This window comes from Esox lucius, chromosome 7 (genome assembly GCF_011004845.1).
Source record: "Esox lucius isolate fEsoLuc1 chromosome 7, fEsoLuc1.pri, whole genome shotgun sequence".
Taxonomy (NCBI): Eukaryota; Metazoa; Chordata; class Actinopteri; order Esociformes; family Esocidae; genus Esox; species Esox lucius.
Window position 1 is genome coordinate 22879536 of NC_047575.1, and position 22795 is coordinate 22902330.

General features: G+C 40.2%; 1 protein-coding gene across 9 annotated transcripts; it reads left to right on the forward strand.

Moving 5' to 3' along the window:
* The first annotated feature begins 460 nt into the window (after positions 1–460).
* Positions 461–14516, forward strand: si:dkey-250d21.1. Of its 9 annotated transcripts, none has more exons than XM_029120858.2 (11): positions 461–786; positions 2176–2296; positions 3048–3167; positions 3318–3366; positions 3610–5423; positions 7001–7034; positions 7122–8932; positions 9091–9139; positions 9495–11305; positions 11478–11514; positions 11657–14516. In XM_029120858.2, the coding sequence occupies exons 1-11, from the start codon at positions 674–676 to the stop codon at positions 13900–13902; spliced, it is 8205 nt and encodes a 2734-aa protein (XP_028976691.2). In that variant the 5' UTR covers positions 461–673; the 3' UTR covers positions 13903–14516. The 9 variants fall into 9 exon arrangements, with proteins under 9 accessions (XP_028976691.2, XP_028976693.2, XP_028976692.2 ...); XM_029120860.2 differs by having other exon boundaries at positions 9498–11305; XM_029120859.2 differs by having other exon boundaries at positions 3613–5423.
* The last annotated feature ends 8279 nt before the right edge of the window (positions 14517–22795 follow it).

Below are 22795 nucleotides of genomic sequence, written 5' to 3' on the forward strand. Positions count from 1 at the left end.
TAAATTGAAGTCGCATGCCGGTTTCACTAGGATCAAAAGCACAATGTATAACGATATTTACAGGCTTAACTACTAATAATTATAACACATTTTGAGTCGCTTTTATTATTACGTAACGAACCTGCGTCAAAACGTCGTTTCATAAGTGTACGTAATTGGTCAGCAGGATAACATTTATAAATACTATGTGATCAAAGGTCATGAAGTTCTAACAGCAGTTGTCGAAATCGCAACTGAACTACACTGATTATGTGCCATTCACGAGTTAAAACTCGTTATCAAAAAATGTCAATGTTATAAAAAATCCGATACACAACTATGCTTTATTTTTTTAATTGAATGTTTTTGTTTGGCATGAAAGTCTGCGGTGTGAGTAGGATTACGTTTAAAATCACTTTTTGAGAAGATGCATTTCAGAAATGGGCGGGGTTTAGGGCAGCACCGAGTTTCGTGTCGATTTCCGCTTTGCTTAGGTGTTCTTCCTGGTTTATGAACGTTGACTCGGGTAACTACACCAGGCAACAAATCAACTTTTTCCGCAATGAAATAATTTACTAACCCAGCTACGAAGTTAATTGCAAGACTTTGTACTAATATTGAGCTAAAGATTCAACACGAGTGTATTTCTGGTTAATTGCACGATGCACGACTTATTCTGAACCAGTGTGAGTGCATGCGCCATGCCATGGAACTCAAGATGCCCAACCGCTGCGCCGCACCAAATTGTAATATCTACTCAGATAAATCAGACGTCCAATTTTTCAGATTCCCTTTGGACCCAGAGCGGTAAGTGCAATATATCTATTTGTTAAATAGTGTACCACCACTTATTAACTCTTCTTTTATAGTAACGTTTCTCATTAGCATTAGCATCTTAGCTAGCTAACGTTAGGTATCTGGCTATTCCATTGAATCATCTCCCGACCATACTGTACTAGCTAGCTAGCTAACAAGCTCGCTAGTGTTGAGTTGTTTGTTTGCCAGCTAACGTTAGCTTGCTGAAAGGCTACATGCAATTTCGGCGTGTAATTTTTTTTATTTGAATCTAAGGTTTCGTGAACTGTCTGTTGTAGCAACAGTGTGATCACCGATTGATCATTTATGAAAGTTATGAAAGGTAATTTCGCTTAAGCTGACAACTTTCTCTTGTAATGATATAACTAGATAAATTGGCTGGTAGTAGGCTATCCAGCCTTGATGACGTACAAGGTAACTCCCCCCCCCCCGATGTTGATTGTTGACCCCTTAAAATTGTTAGCTATCAGAATTGTGACCTTGTAGATATCAGAGAATAACTAGAACCACACGTTTGCCATGAAGACTGCAGTAACTGTAACCACTGTGCTGTTATTGGGTATAACAGTTACCCGTTGGAAAAGATAAGTTATTAATTATTCATCACTGGAAGAAGTGTTGCCTTAACCCTCCAACTTCCAGCTGGGTTGATTTTGACCCTATCCGAAGAATAACACATTCATTCATTAAAAGAATATCGATTGCATTGGCTAGTAAGTTATTTGCCAAGATGTGTAACTTTACCTCTTTAGTTACACATTGCAAGTGGTAAACAACCAAGGTAGTTTGCAGACAGCTGTGGATTTCCAGAAAGTTTACTTAAAGTATTGCATAACTCTCTCCAAATGTTAATGTTAAACATGTTAATGTTTACACAAACGTATTACTTTCTCTTTCCTGTCTGCAGTAGCATGTGTCTGATGGGGCACAACATTGCTGCTATACATCCCATGCATATTTCCTATGTAGTATTCTAAGATGGAACTGTTTCAATAATTACAAACTATAACTTTATCAGCAAGTTGAGTGTAATGGGGTTATCATGTTTTCAGAGATAGATAATTAATAGTACAGAACAGTTGTTGTGCACAATTCTTTTCTACTGAACGCCACTGGGGTTGGATTTTTAGGATGCCATGTCTGATTTTGGATTTAATTACATCCTTGTGCACTTCACTTGTAATGTGCATTATGCCCTTTTCTAATCCAAACTTTTTTTTAATACCTTCTATGTAGTTAAATGGGTAGAGTCACAGGACTGGATGTTTTGCTGGTGATATGCAGCCAGGCCTGGGTCATCAAGGTCTGTAACATTTGGCTAGGGGCAGGTCTGTCCATATTGAAGCTCTGAAATCTAAACCTGTGAATTTTCTCTTTCAGATGCAAACAATGGTTGAGTAATTGTCAACGATCTGACTTGGAGTCAAAGACCCCTGAGGAGTTACACAATTCTTTCAAAATCTGTGCAAATCATTTTGAGCCTTCCTTGATCTGTCGTGACGTACGTATTATTTACTCTGTTCAGAAACGGTTCAGGGAACACAACCATGAATAATTGAAAGGGATCGCCACTGTTCGTGAACAGAGCCGTTCGTTTCTAAATCATGTCTGTTTTCATTCCAGCAGTATTTTTCTTGATTATTGTCTCCCACTGATGTCGGAATGTAGATTTGTTCTTTTTGTCCATTACAATGTGTGTCAAAGGCGATTTCTCTGTCCCTATTATGCATTTTCCTTTTACAAAACATTGGTGAATTAATTATGATGTCCCGGTGTTGAGGGTGAATAATTTTCATAATTACATTGATTGGCACAAGCATAGATATAATATGTCCATTTACACGTGCTTGCATGTTTCTGTATGGAAAATGTTGCTTGCTGTACCGAATTCCTGCATAGCCCATTGGTCAGTGCTACTCTTTATAGCTAATTCCAACAGTCTCCAAACGTCATGCAGGGACATGAATTGGGTAACCATGAGTTTGTGTCATACAACCTAGATCTGTCAAATATTAAAGGTTGGGCTTTATTCATATTCTTATTCTTTGATCAGACCTAGAGCATAAATGCACCTCTGTACAACAAAAATAAATGTGGGCTACAGTGTATGCATCTAATTGTAGGTTGGAACAACTTGGTGGAAATATCTTGCACCCACCCAGATGATGCCTATACGTATGTGGAAACAGGCTGTGAGTATGATCGAGGTGTTTGCACAGTGGAAATACATATACGATTTGTTTCTTTTTCAGAGCACTTTAACAACATCCTTGAAAGAGGGTGCTATTCCTACCATATTTGATTCTACAAGACAGTTGAACAATCCACCAGGCCGCAACAAGAACAAGAGAATAAGAGAACCAGTAAGTAAGGTCTGTTTTAAACCGCAAACTCAATTCTGATAGTGTTCCATATGGAGCCATACCTAATATTGTTCCTTGTGTCATTTCTTTTTATTTAATCAAATAGCGTTAATTTCTGTCTGCATCTAAATAGAAGTAATTTTTATTTTGTCCATTTAGACTGAAGCGGAACATGCATCTTTGAAGAAAGCTAAAGGTGATTGGTTTGGTAAATGCATTTTTTCCCTCCTAATTTAATTTCGTCATTGCTTGTTTCACAATAAAATATTTAAATATTTTACTTAATTTGGCCGTAGATCTTCCTTTCAAAAATTTCATTTAACTTCATGACAGTGCATCGTCGGTTTTGTAAGGATAATATGCGCTTTCATATAATGTTTGTGTAAATGTCTCAACATTTTCATTTAGTAACACTTAAATTTTCCTGTCCATGTTATTACCTTTACTTTAGAAGATGATGCTCCACCTGTTGTGAAAGATGAGCCTGGCGAGAACAGTGCAGCATGTGATTTACCGCAGGAGGACCAAAGGACAGATGATGTCTCCAACTGCAAAGCAAAGGAAATCCTTAAAATTTACTTTAAGGAAACTCTTGCCTTCACTGGATTCAGCATAGGGAACGATGCAAACCCCAGTGCAGAAGAGCCAATGGGAGGACGCAAGGGACAACAGTCTCTCAACCCTGTATGTGTTGAAAAAATTGATCAGAAAGAAGTCCTCCAGTTCAGTGAAAATCTTATGCGAGAGGAGATCCGGAACAGTTTGAGGTTGGCACGCTTTTTCTCAATTCTGCTGCAAGATGTGACCAACATCGAGGGAAAAGATCAAATCCCAGTTTTCATCAGATCTGTCACTGTGGCTGGGTTTCCTCAGAAACACCTAATGGGTTTCCTGCCCTGTGATGCAGATTCTGAAGGTCTGTTTTACATGCTGCTCTCAGAAATACGAAATAAGTGGGGCCTGCGGATGGAGCATTGTCGAGGGCTCACCTACCTTACCACAGGGGTTCTGTGTCAGAAAATGAAAGATCTTACAAGCAGGATTCTGCAGGAGTTTCCTCAGGTAGTGCTAGCCCCGAGTGATCCATATGCCTTTAACATGTGGCTAATTCGCTCCATGCCCATACCTTTCATCCAGAAAGTTGTGAATACCGTGGAGGAAGTTGCCATAATGCTTAGAGTATCCCCAGATCTTTGGAAAAGACTGGAGGGGAAGATCAAAACTTCATATGGTCATCTTAAAGGTGAAGTAGACCGGATCATAGATGCTTGTCAGAACACTTGGGAATATGGTGTTGATGCCTTCCAGACCATGTTGGACATTCTTGAGCCATTCCTTGGCTGCATCAACGAGGTCTGTTCGGCTGCAAATGCAGATACATCTATTTGTGAACAAATGGCCAAGCTCAAACCGATCCTGAAGAACTTCCATTTCATCATCACCTTGGTTGTTCTAAAGAATACCCTATGCTGCGTGAGCATCCTCAACCCAAGTCTCAGGGGAGCCATCAGCATCAGCAGCACCTTGCAGTACACCATCTCCAATGCCTTAAAGCTGGTCAACAAACATCTGCAGGAGGTTGCAATTTTCCATAGGAAGTGGTTTTCTGACGCTGTGGGCCGCGCAAAGAAGCTGGGAGTGGAAGTCGCAAGGCCAGAGGAAAGCTCACCTGAGATGGATGAAGCAGGTGCCACTGAAACCCCATTGGAGGATTTTTACCGAGAGACTCTGAGCAGGCAGATCTTACAGTACCTTGTTGCGGAGGTGAAGAGAGTGTTCAGCACTGAAATGGTCCGAATTCTGAGATGGCTCTCACTGGTGCCATCTTACATGGCTGACCATAATTTCAGTATCCGAAGGGATAAAGTGGCGGATGCGAACTTGAACAACCTCGCCAGGCCGGACACCTTTTACGATGAGCTTGGTTGCTGGGAGGTGAAGTGGAGACATGCTAGCAAGAGGAGGATCTTACCTACAACAGTATTTGCAACATTGAAAATCCCTGACATTGCGTTTTACCCGAATGTGCAAAGCCTGCTGAGAGTTTTGGGAACCATCCCCTGTGTGAACGCCGAGGCGGACGTGTACGGGCAGTACAACATGGTGCTGGAGAGGTACCAGGCCTATCTGAAAGCCACGCCACCGGATCAGAGACTGTGCAATATGGCATTTGTTTATGTCAATCAAGATGTTCACTTCAATGTTGAAGATGTGGTAGAATCCTATGTGGAGAAGCATCCTGAGGTTTTGCAGTTGTTGCATATGGTAGGTTTAATGTTATGATGTCTCTTTGGATCCAACTGTTATCTGGCATTGGTTTTAACTATTTGTGGCTCCATTGGATCCGAATGCGTGTGTGGATGGTTATCTATAAAGTATTCAGACCTCTTCACTTTCTCTGGATGTTGTTGTAGATTGAATGTTTTATATAAATCTAAACACGACAACCCATAATGGATGTATTGAAAATAACTTTTTAGAAATGTGCAAATTAATTGCAAATGTGCATTAGTATTTATGCCCTTTATTCACTACTTTATAGAAGGGCCTATGGCAGTGCTCACAGCTTCTTGGGTAAGACTCAAACAGTTTTGCACATCTGGATTGGGGCAGGTTCTCCCATTTGACCTTACAGATTCTTTCAAGCTAAGTTAGACTGAATGAGGAAGGTCGGTGAACTGCCATCTTGACGTCTTCCTACAGATGTTCAATGGTGTTAAAGTCTAAGCTTTGGCTGGGCCCCTCATGGACAGTCAGACTTATTCCAAAGACACTTCTGCGTTGTCTGGACTGTGTGCTTTGGATTGTTGTCGTGCTGAAAGATGAATCTCCCCCCTGACTGAGCTACAGTATGTTTTGCATCACATTTTGTTCAAAGAGTTCATTTAAGTTCTGGAGACATTTCAAGAATGATGAAAGGACACTGGATGCATCTGAGCTGAATTTGAAGTGTCGTGGTAAAGGGTCAGAATACTTATTGACGTGCGATATTCACAATTTTTATTTTAATATTTTCAATAAATGTTCGCACATTTCTAAAAACATTATTATGGGGAATTATTTATGGATTGATGGCAAAATAAATGGTCTATAGCCCCACAATGTGGCGAAAGTGAAGGGTCTGAATATTGTCTGAAGCTCTTTACATAACCATTTCCTAGTTGCATTTTTATTTATGCTGTTCTTTTTAAACACACTTTTATTTTACTATCCTAGTGGGGACCTAACTCTGACACAAATCCATGTTCTGTTTCCCAGCCATTAACGTAACCCTATCCCTTAACCCTAACCCAACTTATATGCCTGAACTTAACCAAGCGATAAAGCCTAACCCTAAATGTAACCAGTAATGCATGCTATGACCAATTGTTTTTCCCTAAACCTAACCCCCAAGCAATGTTCAATTTCTCAGCCATTTGTGCACCTATGGCGATATCAGGTCCCCGTAGGTGACAATCCATACCCCCCCCACATGTGTGTGTGTGTGTGTGTGTGTGTGTGTGTGTGTGTGTATATACACACACACACACACACACACACACACACACTCTCTATTGTATTTTCTAATTTCTACGTCATCTTGATAAAATTGTGAATAAAGCATTCACAAAACATGATTCCTGGTCTATAGTGTCAGAGAAGCTGGATCCGGAGTTACTTGTATTTTGCTATTCACGAATTGTTATTTTTTGCTTAGCAAATCAACTGAACATTTTAACAACTTGAAAAACAGAATGTATCTCTAAGTGGGTGTTAAATTGTGACTATTAAATAAGTGCTGTTTTATTATTTCTCCATAGATGGCGTTATTTAGATAATAATTACATGTTTTCTGATCTTAGGTTGATGAGGTGATCGAGATCCACCCTGCAGCTGGTAGGGAAATTTTATGAATATATTTGCTCTAATACCTTTTGTTTATTTGTTTTCCTTGGCTCATGCTCTTCATTTGCTTTCTTTCAGAACCAATCTCAGAGAATGTTGGAAACCACACTCTAAAGGAGTATGTTGAAGAAACCCAAGAAGAACCGCAGGACATGGCCTTGGAGATGGAGACTGAGAGAGTGGAGCAATCAAAATGCCCAACTTCTGAGACTAACAAGGAGGCACTCAGATCTGCTCTGCAAGCTGCTGTGACTGCTGCATATAACAGCCAGAGCAGACAGTCTGGTGAGGCGTCTACTGAACAGGATGGCGAAGTTGAAGACACATTAAAATATGTGTCGAAGTCTGAGATGAATGAAGTTCTCAGAGTTTGTGAGGATGCAGTCAGAGAGGGAATTCTGTTGGAGGTGGGCACTTCCTTTTTTTCTATATTCATCGACCGTGTTGTGAAGTTAGGGGAGAAAAACCATCTTCCCCTCTTCCTCAGGTTTGTGGACAGTTTTGATGTCATGCGATTGGAGCTCATGGGATTTCTGGATGTGGATCTTGACTGTGATGCCATGTCAGAGCGAATATTGGAAATTGTCACCAAGGAGTGGTGTCTTGATTTACGATACTGCAGAGGTCAAGCCTACCTAGGATCTGGTGATGTCTCCTACAAGCTAAAAGCCTTGGCCTGCAAAATCCAGGAGAAGTACCCTCTTGCAATATGCACGCACAGCTCTTGTTATTCCTTTAACACATGGTGGTCAAAATCCACCCCTGTTCCCTCAGTCAAATGGGCACTAGATGTTTTTGAGGAGGTGTTGATGTTTTTTGGGAGCATGCCGTTGCTTGAAAAACAGCTGGATCACGTCATTGCATTTGGTCTCAGGGAAAGTTATGAGAAGGTTCAGGAATTGCAAGGGAAGTTCTGTACCGTTTGGCAGGAAAAGCATGATTCCTATGAAGTCTTTGTTCAGATGCTGGAGCCACTTGTGGAATGTTTGGAGAAGATCAAGAACAACCCACAGAGATGGAAGTCCTCAGTTTCTCTCAAAGCTGGAGCATTGCTGCGTTTGATAAAAGATTTTGATTTCATTGTGCCCATGGTTGTCCTGAAGAATGCTTCATCCTTTACCCGGGAACTGAGTGCAGGACTCCAGAAGGATCATTTTAGTGCGGCATCCCAACTTTGCCAGATCAGTGGTATAGTGGCTACTCTAAACAGAGTGAAAACAAACATTAAGGTCTTTCACCAAAATTGGTTTGACGAAGCCTGTGCCCTTGCACAGAGTCTGGGTGTGCAGATCAAAGTGCCTGATAATTCATCTGCGGCCAGGGATAGCATGATGAAGCCAGCTCTTTATTACAAAGATGCACTGAGTGTGCCTCTAGTGGACAACCTTACGAATTCTGTAAAGGATCATTTCTCTGAGGACCACAAAGAGGCTCTTAACTTCCTCTCCCTAGTTCCCTGCTCTGTTACTGTGAGTTACATGTTTGAGATTCTGAAGTCCAAGCCTCCTCTCTATGCTAGTGATCTGCCCGATTCTGATAACTTCTTCACAGAGTTGTGCTGCTGGAGGGTGAAGTGGAAAACAAAAGTTGCGTCAGTGACCATCCCAGACACCATCTTTCAGACTCTTCGTCTGCCACTGATGCAATACTTTGGGAACATCAACACACTACTCCGCATCATGTCTGTGCTACCCAGCACAGTACTGGAGAATTGTGGGGAAGCCATGCGCCACAAGATGTTCCAGGAATACCTGAGGAACACCAGCCCCAAGGACAGATCCCCATGTCTGGCAATGTTGCAGGTGGGAACCAACTTCAGCAGAGATCTGGATCGGATGGTGACCAAGTGCTTGAAAGTCACTCCCCAAGCTTTAGAAGGTATCTGCTTGGTAAGTTTTCACTTACGGGATACATTTACAGTACAATATTATTAATATTATTATTAGGTTAAATATGTTATGTATTTCAGAACAGCCTATTCCTGAAATGTCGTGTTTGAGCTATATCTTGTCCTTGTAATAATGTAAACTATTTAACAACATCTCAGGATAAAGAATCCAAAAGTCTTATGAAGAACTCTGAAGTCAACATGGAAGGTGAGTGATGGCAAGGCTGAATCCCTTAAGGAACATTAAGTAATTACTGGAGAATAAATACTATGTAAAAACAATTAATATTACTTTGGTAAGAAGCATTTGTTCTCACTTTTCTTATGGTAGGAATCCCAATAAATGCTTTATTTAGAAATTATCAGTGGCTGAGTTATTTCCAATTATCAACACAATGTTTAAATTTGCATGCCTGTTGGAAGACCTTTAACTGCAAAGGGTATGATGAAAGTGACAGTCAGTAGCTCACTGGTTAAGCAGACGTCTTACAGTATGTATGATTTGGTCTCACTTGGTTCTGCACTTGATTGACATTTTCTTTTACACTTTGTCATATTTTCAGTAGATCATGACAAAGGTGGAACAGAGGAACTTGAGAACCAACAGTCTTCTGACAAGAAAGAGGACCAAGAAATGAAGGCTGTGGAGGAGAATGGGCATGTTGGTGATAATCGACAGAGTTTGGAAGTGGTATTCAGACTGGCTGTCCGTTTAGGGAAAAAGAAGTGCCATGTGTCTGAACTTTCCAAAGAAGATCAAGACCTTCTCATTCATGATCTTGGCATGTGCCATTGGTTTGGTAGAGATGGCAAGGTCATGCTCAACGTCGGGGAGGGTGATATTATACAGCTTCTCACAAAATCAATCAGGGAAGTCATACTCTCAGAAATACAAGAGTCACCCTTCTTTTCTCTCATAACAGATAAACCAGTTGAAATTGCTAATAAGAGCTATCTTCCTGTTTTTGTCAGATATGTCAGGGAATGTTTCCCTAAGGTAGAGCTCATTGGATTCTTGCGATTTTTTGAAACCTGCGACGTTAATGTTCAAGCCAAGAATCTCTCTGCAACTCTAACTGAAGACTGGGGATTGCAGATGAGTCAGTGTCGTGGACAAGCTTTCATGCGCATTGGCTCAAGTTGTCACAGCCTGAAGAAGATGTCTTTGGAGTTCCTTGAGAGCTATCCTCTGTCTGTCATCACACCCAGTGAGTCTTGTGGACTTGCCTGTTGGTTAGCTGGAAGCTTACACTGCCCAATTGTAACAAAGATGCTGGGAATTGTAGAAGATCTCCTGCTGTTTTTTGACCAGTCACCTGGACTGGAGGCAGAGCTAGCACAAGCTGTGGATGGGTTACTAAATACACCTCTGGAGGCCTTGAAGGAGATTCCAGAAACCTGTTGCTCCAGGTGGAAGAAGAGGGAGGACTTTTTTGATCTACTTGTCGACACATTGGAAGGTGTTCTGAGTTGCCTGGATTCAGTTAGTTTTAGCACCACAGGCACTATATCATTGCATGCACAGGTACTTGCCACTGCTTTGAGAGATGTGGATTTTGTTGTCACGCTTGTGATCCTGAAGAACGCTTGTGCTCCTCTTCGCAACTGCAGCACAGTCTTCCGGTGTGGTAATCCTGCAGACATCATCTGTGAGGTGGAGAAGATTGTACCAATCATAGAAACACTCTCCAAGATGCTAGAGAACATAAGCACTGTACACTCACCTTGGTTTGAGGAAGCATTCCAGCTAGCCTCCAAGGTTGCCCCTCATCAAGTGTGTTTCCCAGAGAAAGTCAATTTCTATGAGTCTCCAGAGATTTACTACAGAGACAACTTGAGTGTTCCTATACTAAGCTGCCTCATTGATGAAATGAAGTACAACTTCTCTGATGGTCACTTAAAAGCCCTGAAAATCCTATCTCTGCTCCCCACCTGCAATCCACAACCCATTTCAGAGCCAATCCGTGCAGAGTCCACAGATAAGCTCTACAGCCCCTACTTGTCTGACCTTCCTGATCCAGACACAGTTGAGCAGGATATCAGTAACTGGGCCACTGTCTGGAAAGAGAAATATCAAGATGTCTCCCCGCCAGCTTCTATCTCTGAGATACTGCTTCATCCTGAGTCTCAAAGCCATCCAACAGTGACCACGCTGCTCAGATTGGTGGCTGTTCTACCCAGTGTCAGTATGGAGTGGGACCTCATGAAGACCACACTAAACTCCATGAGGACACTGCTAAAGAACACAGTCTGCAAGGGCAGCAAGACTGACATTGTGATGCTTCTCATGCATCAACCCACTGTTCAAAGACTGGAGGAGGTCATTGAGAAGTGCATCGAAGTTGACCCAGAAAGCAGCCCATGTCTTGAGCAGGTAAATTAACAGCAATGTTCCGTTTGGCATATATGGTTATTCAGGTGTATGATTTATTTCATTCAGTTTTACAGATGCAAACTACTGCAGAAGCCTCCCGATCTCCTGACAGAATATACATGCATATATCATTTATTGTGTTGTGAATTAAATTAATTCCTTTTTGATTTAGGTGAAGAAACAAATTGAAGCCCTGAAGCTCGAAAGTGGTAAGTAACAGTTTAAATCATATAAATCAGTCATCATGACCTAGCTACGATACATGGTTCAGAATATGAATAAAAAATGTTTTAGGGAAGTTAAAATAAGGGAAATAGGGTGCTTTCATTTTGTGTGTGTCTGCCTCTTTAGAGTTCAGGGGTTTGGATGTTAATCGTGATGGAAAACATGAGCAGACAGTTGGGGAACACCAAGATGGTATATCAGAGCAACCTTCTACGACAGAGCTGAAGATGGCAGAGGCGGAAGAGGATGCTGCGAAAGCAGACGATGTGGTGATTGAGGAGGACGGTGTCATAACAGAGGACATTGTGATTGCAGAGGATATCATGCAAGTAGAAGACGTGATAGAAGACGTAGTCCAACTAGAGGATGTTGTAATAGCAGAGGATGACGTGAAAGTAGAAGACGGCATGTTAACAGCAGAAGTCGTATTTGCAGAGAACAGTGTGAAACCAGAAGATGTTGTAATGGCAGATGACGATGACAAACAAGATGACATTTTAGCGGAGGGCGATGTGAAACCAGAGGACGTTGTAATACCAGAGGACGTTGTAATACCAGAGGACGTTGTGATACCAGAGGACGTTGTGATACCAGAGGACGTTGTGATACCAGAGGACGATGTGATACCAGAGGACGATGTGATACCAGAGGACGTTGTGATACCAGAGGACGTTGTGATACCAGAGGACGATGTGAAACCAGAGGACGTTGTAATAGCAGAGGACGATGTGAAACCAGAGGATGTTGTGATAGCAGAGGATGGCGTGAAACCAGAGGATGTTGTTATAGCAGAGGACAATGTTAAACCAGATGACATTGTATTAGCGTTGGACGAAGTGGAGCCAGAGCATGTTGTAATAGCATTGGACAATGTGAAACCAGAAGGTGCTGTCATTGCCGAGGATGGCAGGAAGGCAGAGGACAGTGTTATGATAGTAGAGGATGCCGGTGTAAATCATCAGAGGCAAGCAATGTCTTTCTACGACCCGCCTGTGCGTGAGGAAATCCTCAAGGAGCTCTGGGACTCGCAGTTCTTTACAATAATAATGGAACAAGTAGTTGAGATTGAGGGCCAGCTTTATGTCCCTCTGTGCATCAGGTACCTGGACACACAGGACACTCAGTGTGAGGAGACCCTAGCTTTTGTTCCATTCAGCCAGGACACGGCTGTCTTGGCTGATGCTATTGAAACCACCCTATCAGATAAATGGGGACTCAACATGGAGTACTGTAGAGGGCAGGCTTTGCTAAGTGTTGGTGAGATAGGTTCTCAGGTGAGGGCTGTCTCTGCAGTAATATCCCAGAAATACCCCCTTGCCATGCGAACGGTCAGCTCTGCTCTGTCTCTGAATGTGTGGCTGGCCAGGTCCTCCCCTGCGGTGGCGGCAGCAGACTGTGCCGTGTCTGTAGAAAACATGTTAAAGTGGCTCACGGAGGACTCCGTTCGACAAACCAAACTGGAAGACATGATCATTGCCATGTTTCAACACGATGAGGGAAAAGGTAATGAGCTTAGAGACAGGCTCATCAAGAACTGGGAGAAGAGTCATGATATGCATGAGTTGACTGTGGAGATCCTAGAAGTAGTCATGCTGTGCTTGAACGAGCTGAAAAATGAGGAGAGTAGTTCAGGGAGTGGCCAAGCACTTTTCTACTTCAGTAAAATAAGAACTTTTGAGTTCATCTTCTCTGCTGTTGTGATGAAGAATGTCCTTGGCTTGACCAAAAAGCTGAGCCAATCTCTTCAGGGTAAACCACTAGATGTGTTGCTAGCTATGAGTTGCTTGCCTGACCTCATAACTTCTCTCAATGAATTTAAGAATGATATTGAAACGCATCACAAGGCCTGGTTTAAGGAATCAGTTGCTTTAGCTTCCAAGCTGCAGGTAACGTTGTTGCATTCTGCGCTACTAGAACCCCTGAGTCAATTTTACAAAATGGCAGTTAGTCAGAAGGTTGTAGAGCACTCCATTGCTGAGGTCAGTGAGCTCTTCACAGAGAATGTCCTCAGTACCCTGAGGTGCCTGGAGATTGTGCCTTACGCGATGTCAAAGGTAGAGAACAGCAGTATAAATGCCCACGTTTTTCGCATGTACAAAGATGACATGCCTGACTTGGCCTCACTCCCCGCAGAGATTATATCTTGGAGGGAGAAGTGGTTGGATCCCATGTCCGGTTATCTTCCTGCTACTGTGCTCGACACCCTGAAGGCATCAGACATTAGGAGCTTTAGTAACATTGAAACCCTCCTCAGGCTCCTGGTAATCCTACCGTTCTCACGGAGGGAGAGTACTTTCAGGCAAGGGAAGAAAAGCCTCCAGGGATTCATACAGCAGGAGACCAGGTCCCTGTCTGAACTTAATCTTCTGTAAAAAGTTTAAGCTCTCATTAGCATAAAGCAGGTTTCTGAGTTGGTGTCCTGAACTGCTGATCCTCTGTCTCCTTAAGTAAATAGCCAACCAAATTTAGGTCTCAATACATTTTTTTTTTACTTTCTAGAAGACATTTCCCTGTATACATGAATGATCTAAATATTTTGGTCATTTTATTTGTTATGTTTTCCTGCAAACATATATTTTTGTTTTATGTTGTTTGTACTGCCTAATGGGACCAATGTCATGCCAAAAAAGCAATGCTCACCTGAGGGTTACCAATGCTTGTGTGCCTTTATGCAAAATTTTAAAGTCAACCCCATGAATCATAAGAATACAGATGTCTGAAAATGACACAGTCCCATCAGGCTTTTTGAATATTTTTTTTGTAGTTCAGACTTTAAGAATCACTTGCATCAATTCACTGTCCATTAATATGTAGTATCATACTCTTGGCACAAATATGAAATTGTTAATCATGTAGACATGTTTTTATGATTTACTAGGTTTATTGTCTATTTAGGGGACTTTTCTGTAAAGAATTCTCCAAATAAGTAAAAGTTAAACATTCATATATTTGTCAAAAAAATAAATAAAATGCTTTAAAGACCCAGTGTTTGTATCGTATGAATTGTTAACATTGTAGTAGGCCATCCATCTTTAAAAATGTAGATATTTGAAGTACTCACAAGAGGGCGCCATGAGCTACAGTGGAGTTTTGTATTTTTAGTTTTTTACGTGTGCTATGCTAAGTGTACAACACCCTCCCCCTGTAAATAGTAGTACCATAGTAAAGGTTATAATGTAGCCCTACTTCAGGAACCTGAAATCCACATTCTACTGCTAACAGAATAGCTTCATTCAGTGACTGCCCACATGGGGCAAAAACCATTAAAACATGCAATCTCATTCCTTGACATTCTAAGCTTTGTGGGGTGTTGGTAGTTTTGGACCTGTTGAACCCAGGTCTTACCACCCAAACAGATAAGTGCAAATAAAAAATGTACCTGTTTGTTCAGAAACGTAAGTATGAAGAGAAAGAAGCCTGAACCTGGTGCAGCCAGTTTGATAAATATTAAACCAGCAGTTCTCGAAGCAGGGTTTCAGAGCAGCCAGAGGGGCCTTGACATGCAAAAATATAAATAGATCAATTCTTGCTTTGGAACTAGACTAGAAATCCTAATATGAAACACCTGTCATTAAGAAAGTTAGCAACTGCCTCGCAAACTCAACCCACCATTTGATTTCTCTGTGCCGGGATGCCTCCTAATGTTTTTACAACATTACATTTTTGGTCTTGGATCAAAGAATACACAAGTTTAATAGACTGCACTGAAAACTAAAGTGAGGGCAAGACCCTTGAGGATGACATGATGAAAAATTGCCTTGTCAAAGGTTGAAATGAATCAACATTAAAATCTATTCATTTATTATTTCTGACAAAATGATAATCAATTAAGCAATGCCGGCTGATGGCCCTGGCAGTAAGTAATCCAAAGTTAATAAACACATTGAAAACATCCTTGAGATGTTTTTACAACTTGACGGTAAATGAAATTGATTGGACAGGATTAGTAACGGCACATTATATTAAGTAGTGAACAAACAATGCACACGACATTTGCCAAGATGTGACATCCAAAGCAAATCTTTGTGTTGTGAACCATTGCTCTATTCAAATAGTTTTTGAAATACATTTTCTTGACCTCAATGTAGGCGTGACACGATTTGGATGTATGGTCTTATGAGGCTAATGCTTTGGTAACTGCTTTTGTTCTTATTGCTGCTGCACTCAGAATTAAGCGCTTCATATTTATAGAGAGTACTCAAGTACTCTGATACCCCTGCACCCCTTTGAGAAAGAGAATAACAAGAAACTGATGTCTGTATTTCTCTGCATTATTGGTTTTATGTAAGATATTGTAGATACGATTTCTATGAAAATGAACTGGAAAAGCATCCTTAATTTTTCTGTGTTGGTTGGTGGAACTTTGATGAAAATGTTTACAAAGGCCTTACACTGAAAGAAATATTGATGACTCTATGCTGTGAATCATTACGGGTGAAAAATGACACAACAGAGTATACATTTAGTTGAAGACCAACAGTCTCTCGTTTTGTGTTACACACCTTGCAAATAGTATTTAATTCTCAGGGGAAATTGAACAATGTTCTTGTAAAAAACACTTTTATTATCAAGTAGAGAACGATTAATTAATGATCTTGCTGACAATGGACCTGATTCAGAATTCAAAGGAGATGATTTAACATGGACTAGAGCTTATCAAAAAAGGACTAAAACTCTTCTTTTTTTTTTACTTAAGACATTGTTATCTCAAATATGTTTTGTGTTCGCAAAGACTGGAAACCACATTTACCTCAATGACTTAACTGAAATAACAACAATCTTCTGTGGGCCTGTAGATGGGAGTATGTGAGCGCTAGAACACGTTTCTCCAACATCATGAAATAACTTGTCTCTCTGGTAGTGCTTAGAAAAATGAAAAAGGAGGAAAAGGGATAAAAGGCAATGGATGCCAGACAGGTTACTCATTTCTTGGGGAAGTTGCTGGGTAGCTTTGATTCAGGGCCCATGCAGACATGTATCCCAGGAGGTGAAAGGTGAGTGTTCTTATCTTTTGCCGGCTGGCCAACAGCCTGTAATACCTCTGCTCCACTTGAGATAGGGAAGACAATAGGACCAGAATTGTGGTCTGCAAGAGCCGTTCCCCTCAAACTTTTGAGTGAGTTTCTCTTCCAAATGTTCAAGTTCTGTATTCAAACCATTTCAGGCACTTTTTTAAATATGGAGATTAAGGCATTGTGATTTTGTTATACATAGTATAATTGCCTAAAGGCAAATTGCATCTCTTTAGCTATGCATACCCACAACAAAACATGATCTTTACTACTATATAAAGATCTCATTAAGAAACTGAAGTTTCACAACCTTTTGGTTTGCATGAGCAAAATTGAAATTTTGTTGAAGATTTGGCCGTTACCAAGAGAAACAACCGCTGAGTTATTTGATTTTGATTAATTCATGTGGGCTTGGTATCCATTCAGAAAAAGCTGTATGGTTTCCTCTCTCTGTGTTAGCTGAAAGGTAAGTTGGCAGACCTAAAGCCTATGTGGTGATTCTGGCATGAAGCGCTGAATGACATAGTACACACTTACATGATGTATTACAAACAAAAACAAAAATGGCAACTGATTTTGGCCCATAAGCACCACTTTCACAACTACTGGATGAAATCATACAAATACTCCCCAATGCAACTTTAAGTCAAACCTCACCTCACCTATAACACATGACTGTGTTGAATTGTACCATGTTTGTCAAAGAGATTTGGACCACACAATCCCCGAGCGTAGAGGGGAAGTGAACACGTTCTGGTTCGTAAATGTGTCTACCCCTCGTGATAGAACAGGCGGTAAGAAACCGTGACAGCCCTTATCCTACCTCTCCTCTGGAGCAACCATTAGAGGATCTGCTAGAATGTTAGGTGCGGGTGGGTAGTAAGGTCAGCAATTCTTTTTAACAATTAATAAATGTCAGTGTGGAGCCCAGTCCACTCTACACTTGGTCCTATTGGTGGTAGACCAATTCTTGGTTTGTGATTCATACTCTGTGATTCATACTCTTTTTTGCTGTCCCATGATTGTTTTCAAGACAATTTTATGATACCCAAATGTAAGAAGAATTCTGTTGCATATCAAAGTGGAGGGAAAAAAGGTTATAATGTTACTGGCTTCTATTACTGCGTTTCTCTATTCTGAAAAAAATGGATTTATAGTCAAGTTTGATTGGCACACCTGAGAAAGATACAGAGCTATAATACTGATACACTACAAAAAGAGGTCAAAAAATCACAAAATATTCCCCAGTTCAACAGTTAATTATCCTGTGATATGGCCCTAAGCAACCAGCAATAGAAAATAATAAGACTATGCTAACCACATCAAGCCACTTAAGGACTATACTGCACTCCAACTTTGTTCATTTCCTTGCATCTTGATATTGTAAATGAAACTGTAAATGACCAGATATACCTCACTTATACTGTAAGTAACTAGATTTACCTCACTGATACTGTAAATTACTAGATTTACCTCACAGATACTGTACAATACTATAAATGACTAGATATAACTCACTGATACTGTAAATGACTAGATATACCTCACTGATTTTGTAAATGACTAGATATACCTCACTGAAGCTGTAAATGACTAGATTTACCTCACTGAAACTGTACTTGACTAGATATACCTCACTGATACTGTAAATGACAAGATATACCTCACTGATACTGTACATGACTAGATATACCTCACTGATATTGTAGATGTGTACATCTACTGTAAATCCATATATGTATCCAAGGCTCATATTTTACATTGTCTCATATCCTCACCACCCATTTGTCCTGGAAATAATTGTCATGTAAACTTTGTTTGGATCTTGTGTATTTTTGTCTGTAAATGTTGTCTACCAGCTGTAGTACCATCATTCTGTAAAATGAGATGTTTTTAATACAACATCCTTGACTTAAGGGTGATGGTCCTGAGACTTAATTTAAATGATTGAATGAAACTGGAGAATACATTGGGAGGGATCTTAAACCATTCTTGCGTACAGAACCTTTCCAGGTCCTTGGTGTCCTTGGATCCGTACATATGGCCTGCCACATCAAACCACAGATTTGATGTGTGCTTGGGCTTTTGTCTTGCTGGAAGATCCACTAATGGCCAGCTATGTGGCAGAAGCAAAAACATTTTTTTGTTAAAATGTTCAATTGCTTTGCATTGTTCATAATGCTGTTAAACTTAACAAAGGCTGCAGGATCAGTGGAAACAAAACAGCCCCTTAACATCAAAGAACCACTGCTATATTTGACAGTAAGTATAAGAATGCTCTGTATATGAATGCTTATTTTGATGCTGGTCCAAATACGTGTGTGCCTACCACAGATATTTATTTCTGTGTCCTCTGACCATAGCACAAGCTTCAGTCCAAGTGACAGTATTGTTTACAATTATAAGTTGATCTGAATTAACAGCTTTTTTTCTGGCAACCCTTCCAAAGAAGCCTACTGGCGGTGAGATGCCGTGAAATTGAACACTGACAGAATCGGTGACCGTGAAGCAACTGTGGCCCTTGGATTTTTCCTACAAAACCATCTTTTTCAATGTGCATGGGGAAAAGATATAGTTGGGACAGGATACACTTGGCTGATTTATTAATGTCAGCAACCATTTGTCACTTATGTTGTGAGCTCTTTCCCTTTGACTGAGGTTATATTTTAATGCACTAGTGAAACAGGAAGTCATGACAATTCACACTAATGTTCTTAAAGCTAAGATTCATTTTACAAGGTAGAATGTTAATCCATATTTTAATTTGTTTGATTTCTTTCACAAGAAGCTTTAGGGTGACAATATTGCATTCTCTGAGTAATTTAATTACTATTAAAAATGTAGATTCTTTCATATATACTATACAGTATACCATTCAAAAGTTTGGGGTCACTTAGAAATTATCTTGTTTTCCATGAAAATACACATTAAATGAGTTTGAATTGGAAATATAGCAAAATGAATAGGAAATGCAGTCACTGACAATGTTAGAAATAATAATTTTTAATTGAAATAATAATTGTATCCTTCAAAGTTTGCTTTCGTCAAACAATCCTCTTTTAGCAGCAATTACAGCCTTGCAGGACTTTGGCATTCTAGTTTTCAATTTGGTGCGGTAAGAAGAGAAGAGAATTCACCCCATGCTTCCTGAAGCAACTCCCATAAATTGGATTGGCTTGATGGGCACTTCATATTTACCATACAGTCAAACCGGTCCCACAAAAGCACATTAGGATTGAGATCCAGTGACTGTGCAGGCCACTCCATTATAGACAGAATACCAGCCGACTGCTTCTTCCCTAAATAGTTCTTGCATAGTTTAGAGCTGTGGTTTAGGTCATTGTCCTGTTGTAGGTGGAAATTGGCTCCAACCAAGCATCATCAACAGATCCCTTTTACCCTGTACAAATCTTCCACTTTACCACCACCAAAGCACCCCCAGACCATCACATTGCTTCCACAATGATTGACAGATAGCATCAAACACTCCTCCAGCATCTTTTCATTTGGTCTGCATCTCAGAAATTTTCTTTTTTATGATATGAACACCTCAAACTTAGATTTGTCTGTCCATAACACTTTTTTCCAATTTTTCCCTGTCCAGTGTCTGGGTTCTTTTGCTCATTTTATTCTTTTCTTTTAATTGGCCAGTCTGAGATATGTTGTTTTCTTTGCAACTCTTTCTTGAAGGCCAGCATCCCGGAGTTGCCTCTGTCACGGTTGAGAGGCAGGACACGAGGCGTAGAGCTGTAGAACACCCTTTTAATGTATTTTTTAGAAACAAAACAACAAAAGGAGAGAAGAACCGTGAACTGAAGGGCAGCAAACACAAAGCTAACTCCAAACAATAACCAACAAATGAGGGCAGAACTAAAGACACTTAAATTGGATCCCCAATCAGAGGCAATAGGGAGCAGCTTCCTCTGATTGGGAATAATGAAACATAAGTGCAGAGGTGCCAAGAGGCACTTCTGCAGTCAAGCCCTGACTGTGTCCTCCAGGCACATAGAGATGCCTAGAGGCACCCCAGCCAGGACCTAACAGGCTCTTCACTGTTGATTTTGAGACTGGTGTTTTGTGGGTAAATGTTTATAAAGCTGCCATTTGAGGACCCGTGAGTCGTTTGTTTCTCAATCTAGACACTCTAATGTATTTGTCCTCTTGCTCAGTTGTGCACCGGGGCCTCCGACTCCTCTTTCTATTCTGGTTAGAGCCAGTTTGCGCTGTTCTGTGAAGGGAGTAGTATAAGTGTTGTACAAGATCTTCAGTTTCTTGGCAATTTCTCACATGGAATAGCCTTCATTTCTCAGAACAAAAATCGACTGACGGGATTCAGAAGAAAGATCTGTGTTTCTGTCCATTTTGAGTTTGTAATTGAACCCACAATTGCTGATGCTCCAGATACTCAATTAGTCTAAAGCAGGCCAGTTGTATTACTTTTTTAATAAGCACAACCGTTTTCAGTTGTGTTAACATAATTGATAAAGGGTTTTGTAATGATCAATTCACTTTTTCAAATGATAAACTCGGATTAGCAAACACAACGTACCATTGGAAGACAAGCGTGATGGTTGCTGATAAAACGATTCTGTATGCCTATGTAGATATTACATAAAAAATCATCCATCACTCCTGTGTTCCAGTGGTACGTTGTGTGTTAATCCTAGTTAATTACAACATTAACAATGTCTACACTGTATTTCTGATCAATTTGGTGTTGTTTTAATTGACAACTTTTTTTTTTTTCAAAACAAGGACATTTCCAAACTTTGGAAGTGACTCCAAACTTTTTAATGGTAGTGTGCGCGGGCTGTAGCCCAGTATAGAATTGTATAGTATTTTTTACAATTTTTTTTCCAAAGGTGCCAATAATCTTGGGCCCTGACCCATTATTGGGCGTAGGAGCAGAGGGGCACAGGGAGGAAATGTGTCCCCCAATATTAGAAGCAGATAAATTGGTCACTCCTGAACGCTAATAAGAACAATTCACAAACATTTTAAATGTGTCCCCCCAAATAAAAAACTCACTCCTACGTCCTTGGCCTGGGCACTATTAATATAACATCATGGTTCTAATCTTTTTATATTTTGGCTCCACCAGCTAACAACATGGATAACTTTTAAACAAATTAGATTAACACATCAATTAAGCTATCCTGCCATTTCCAAACAGAAGATGGTGGCTAGTCTGTCAGTGGGTCTCAAGTGTTATCCCTTTCATATCATTAAAGCACTGTAAAGTCTTCTGTTGACAGTGTTTCATTATGTACCCTTAGAACAAACTGCTGTTCTTTAAAAAAATAAACACAAATACATTCTATAATTACGTCGTTTTGCAGTTAGTGTTATTTTATAATTAAAATGTTCTTGACCGGCTAATCCAGTAAAATAAAATACCATCCGTTTTAAAAGTGGAATTCATTGCGTATATTTTACACTCACCATATAAAATTGAGGGTGTAACAAGATTGTCCTAAAATTGTATTATAGCCCGCATAGCTTTTCCCTCTCAAAGTTTTCTCCAATAAAGGAAAAGGAAAAAACTAGCGGCATTCAAACAGCAACACATTGGAACCGTGTTAACAGTGGAAACATTCCTAATGAACGTGTTTTAATTGCATGGGTTTTAAGGAGCGGTTGTTTTACGTGGGGAGATGATTGAGCGTTACAGAATTCTCTGGAGGAGGCGAAGTAAGCAGAGATTGACAGGTATGCCCAACAGAAAAAGAACAAGGCGATGCATGGGACATCTGGACTGATATTAAAACAGAGAAACCATAAACAATAGAATTACAGTAAAATTATTTACTGTAGGCTACTAGGCATGTTTGGATTATATCTGTATAAAATGTTTTCGATATACTTTTGTTTATTATTATCGAATATGTTTAAGAAGACTTAACATAATATTCATGATATTCCAATGAAATTACAGTTATTTGTCCACATTGTGTTGAAATTAAATGGCAAACCGTTTTTTATGACATAGATGAAGCTGATAAGAAAACAATAGGCCCAATTTAGGTCATGACAGTACAATAATAATAACCTAGAAAATAAAACTACAAAATAGTAACTTGTAAACATTGTGTACAACAATACGTAGAACACAATTGGACAATGAATTAGAATCTTACCCTTTACTCCCCAGTCCAAATCCAACCCGCTTTGTTATGTTAATTATGCCTGACATCACCAGTGAGATCAAAGCGGTGCAGGAGTAGCCTTATGAGTTGAAGCTGCCCAACTGCCA

Excerpts from the sequence above, each read along its gene's own strand:
- si:dkey-250d21.1 (XM_029120858.2), top strand. The coding sequence starts at position 674 with ATGCGCCATGCCATGGAACTCAAGATGCCCAACCGCTGCGCCGCACCA. Across the intron at positions 2,297-3,047 it reads CTTCCTTGATCTGTCGTGAC|AGCACTTTAACAACATCCTT; the intron begins GTACGTATTATT and ends TTTCTTTTTCAG. Across the intron at positions 5,424-7,000 it reads TTTTGCAGTTGTTGCATATG|GTTGATGAGGTGATCGAGAT; the intron begins GTAGGTTTAATG and ends TTCTGATCTTAG.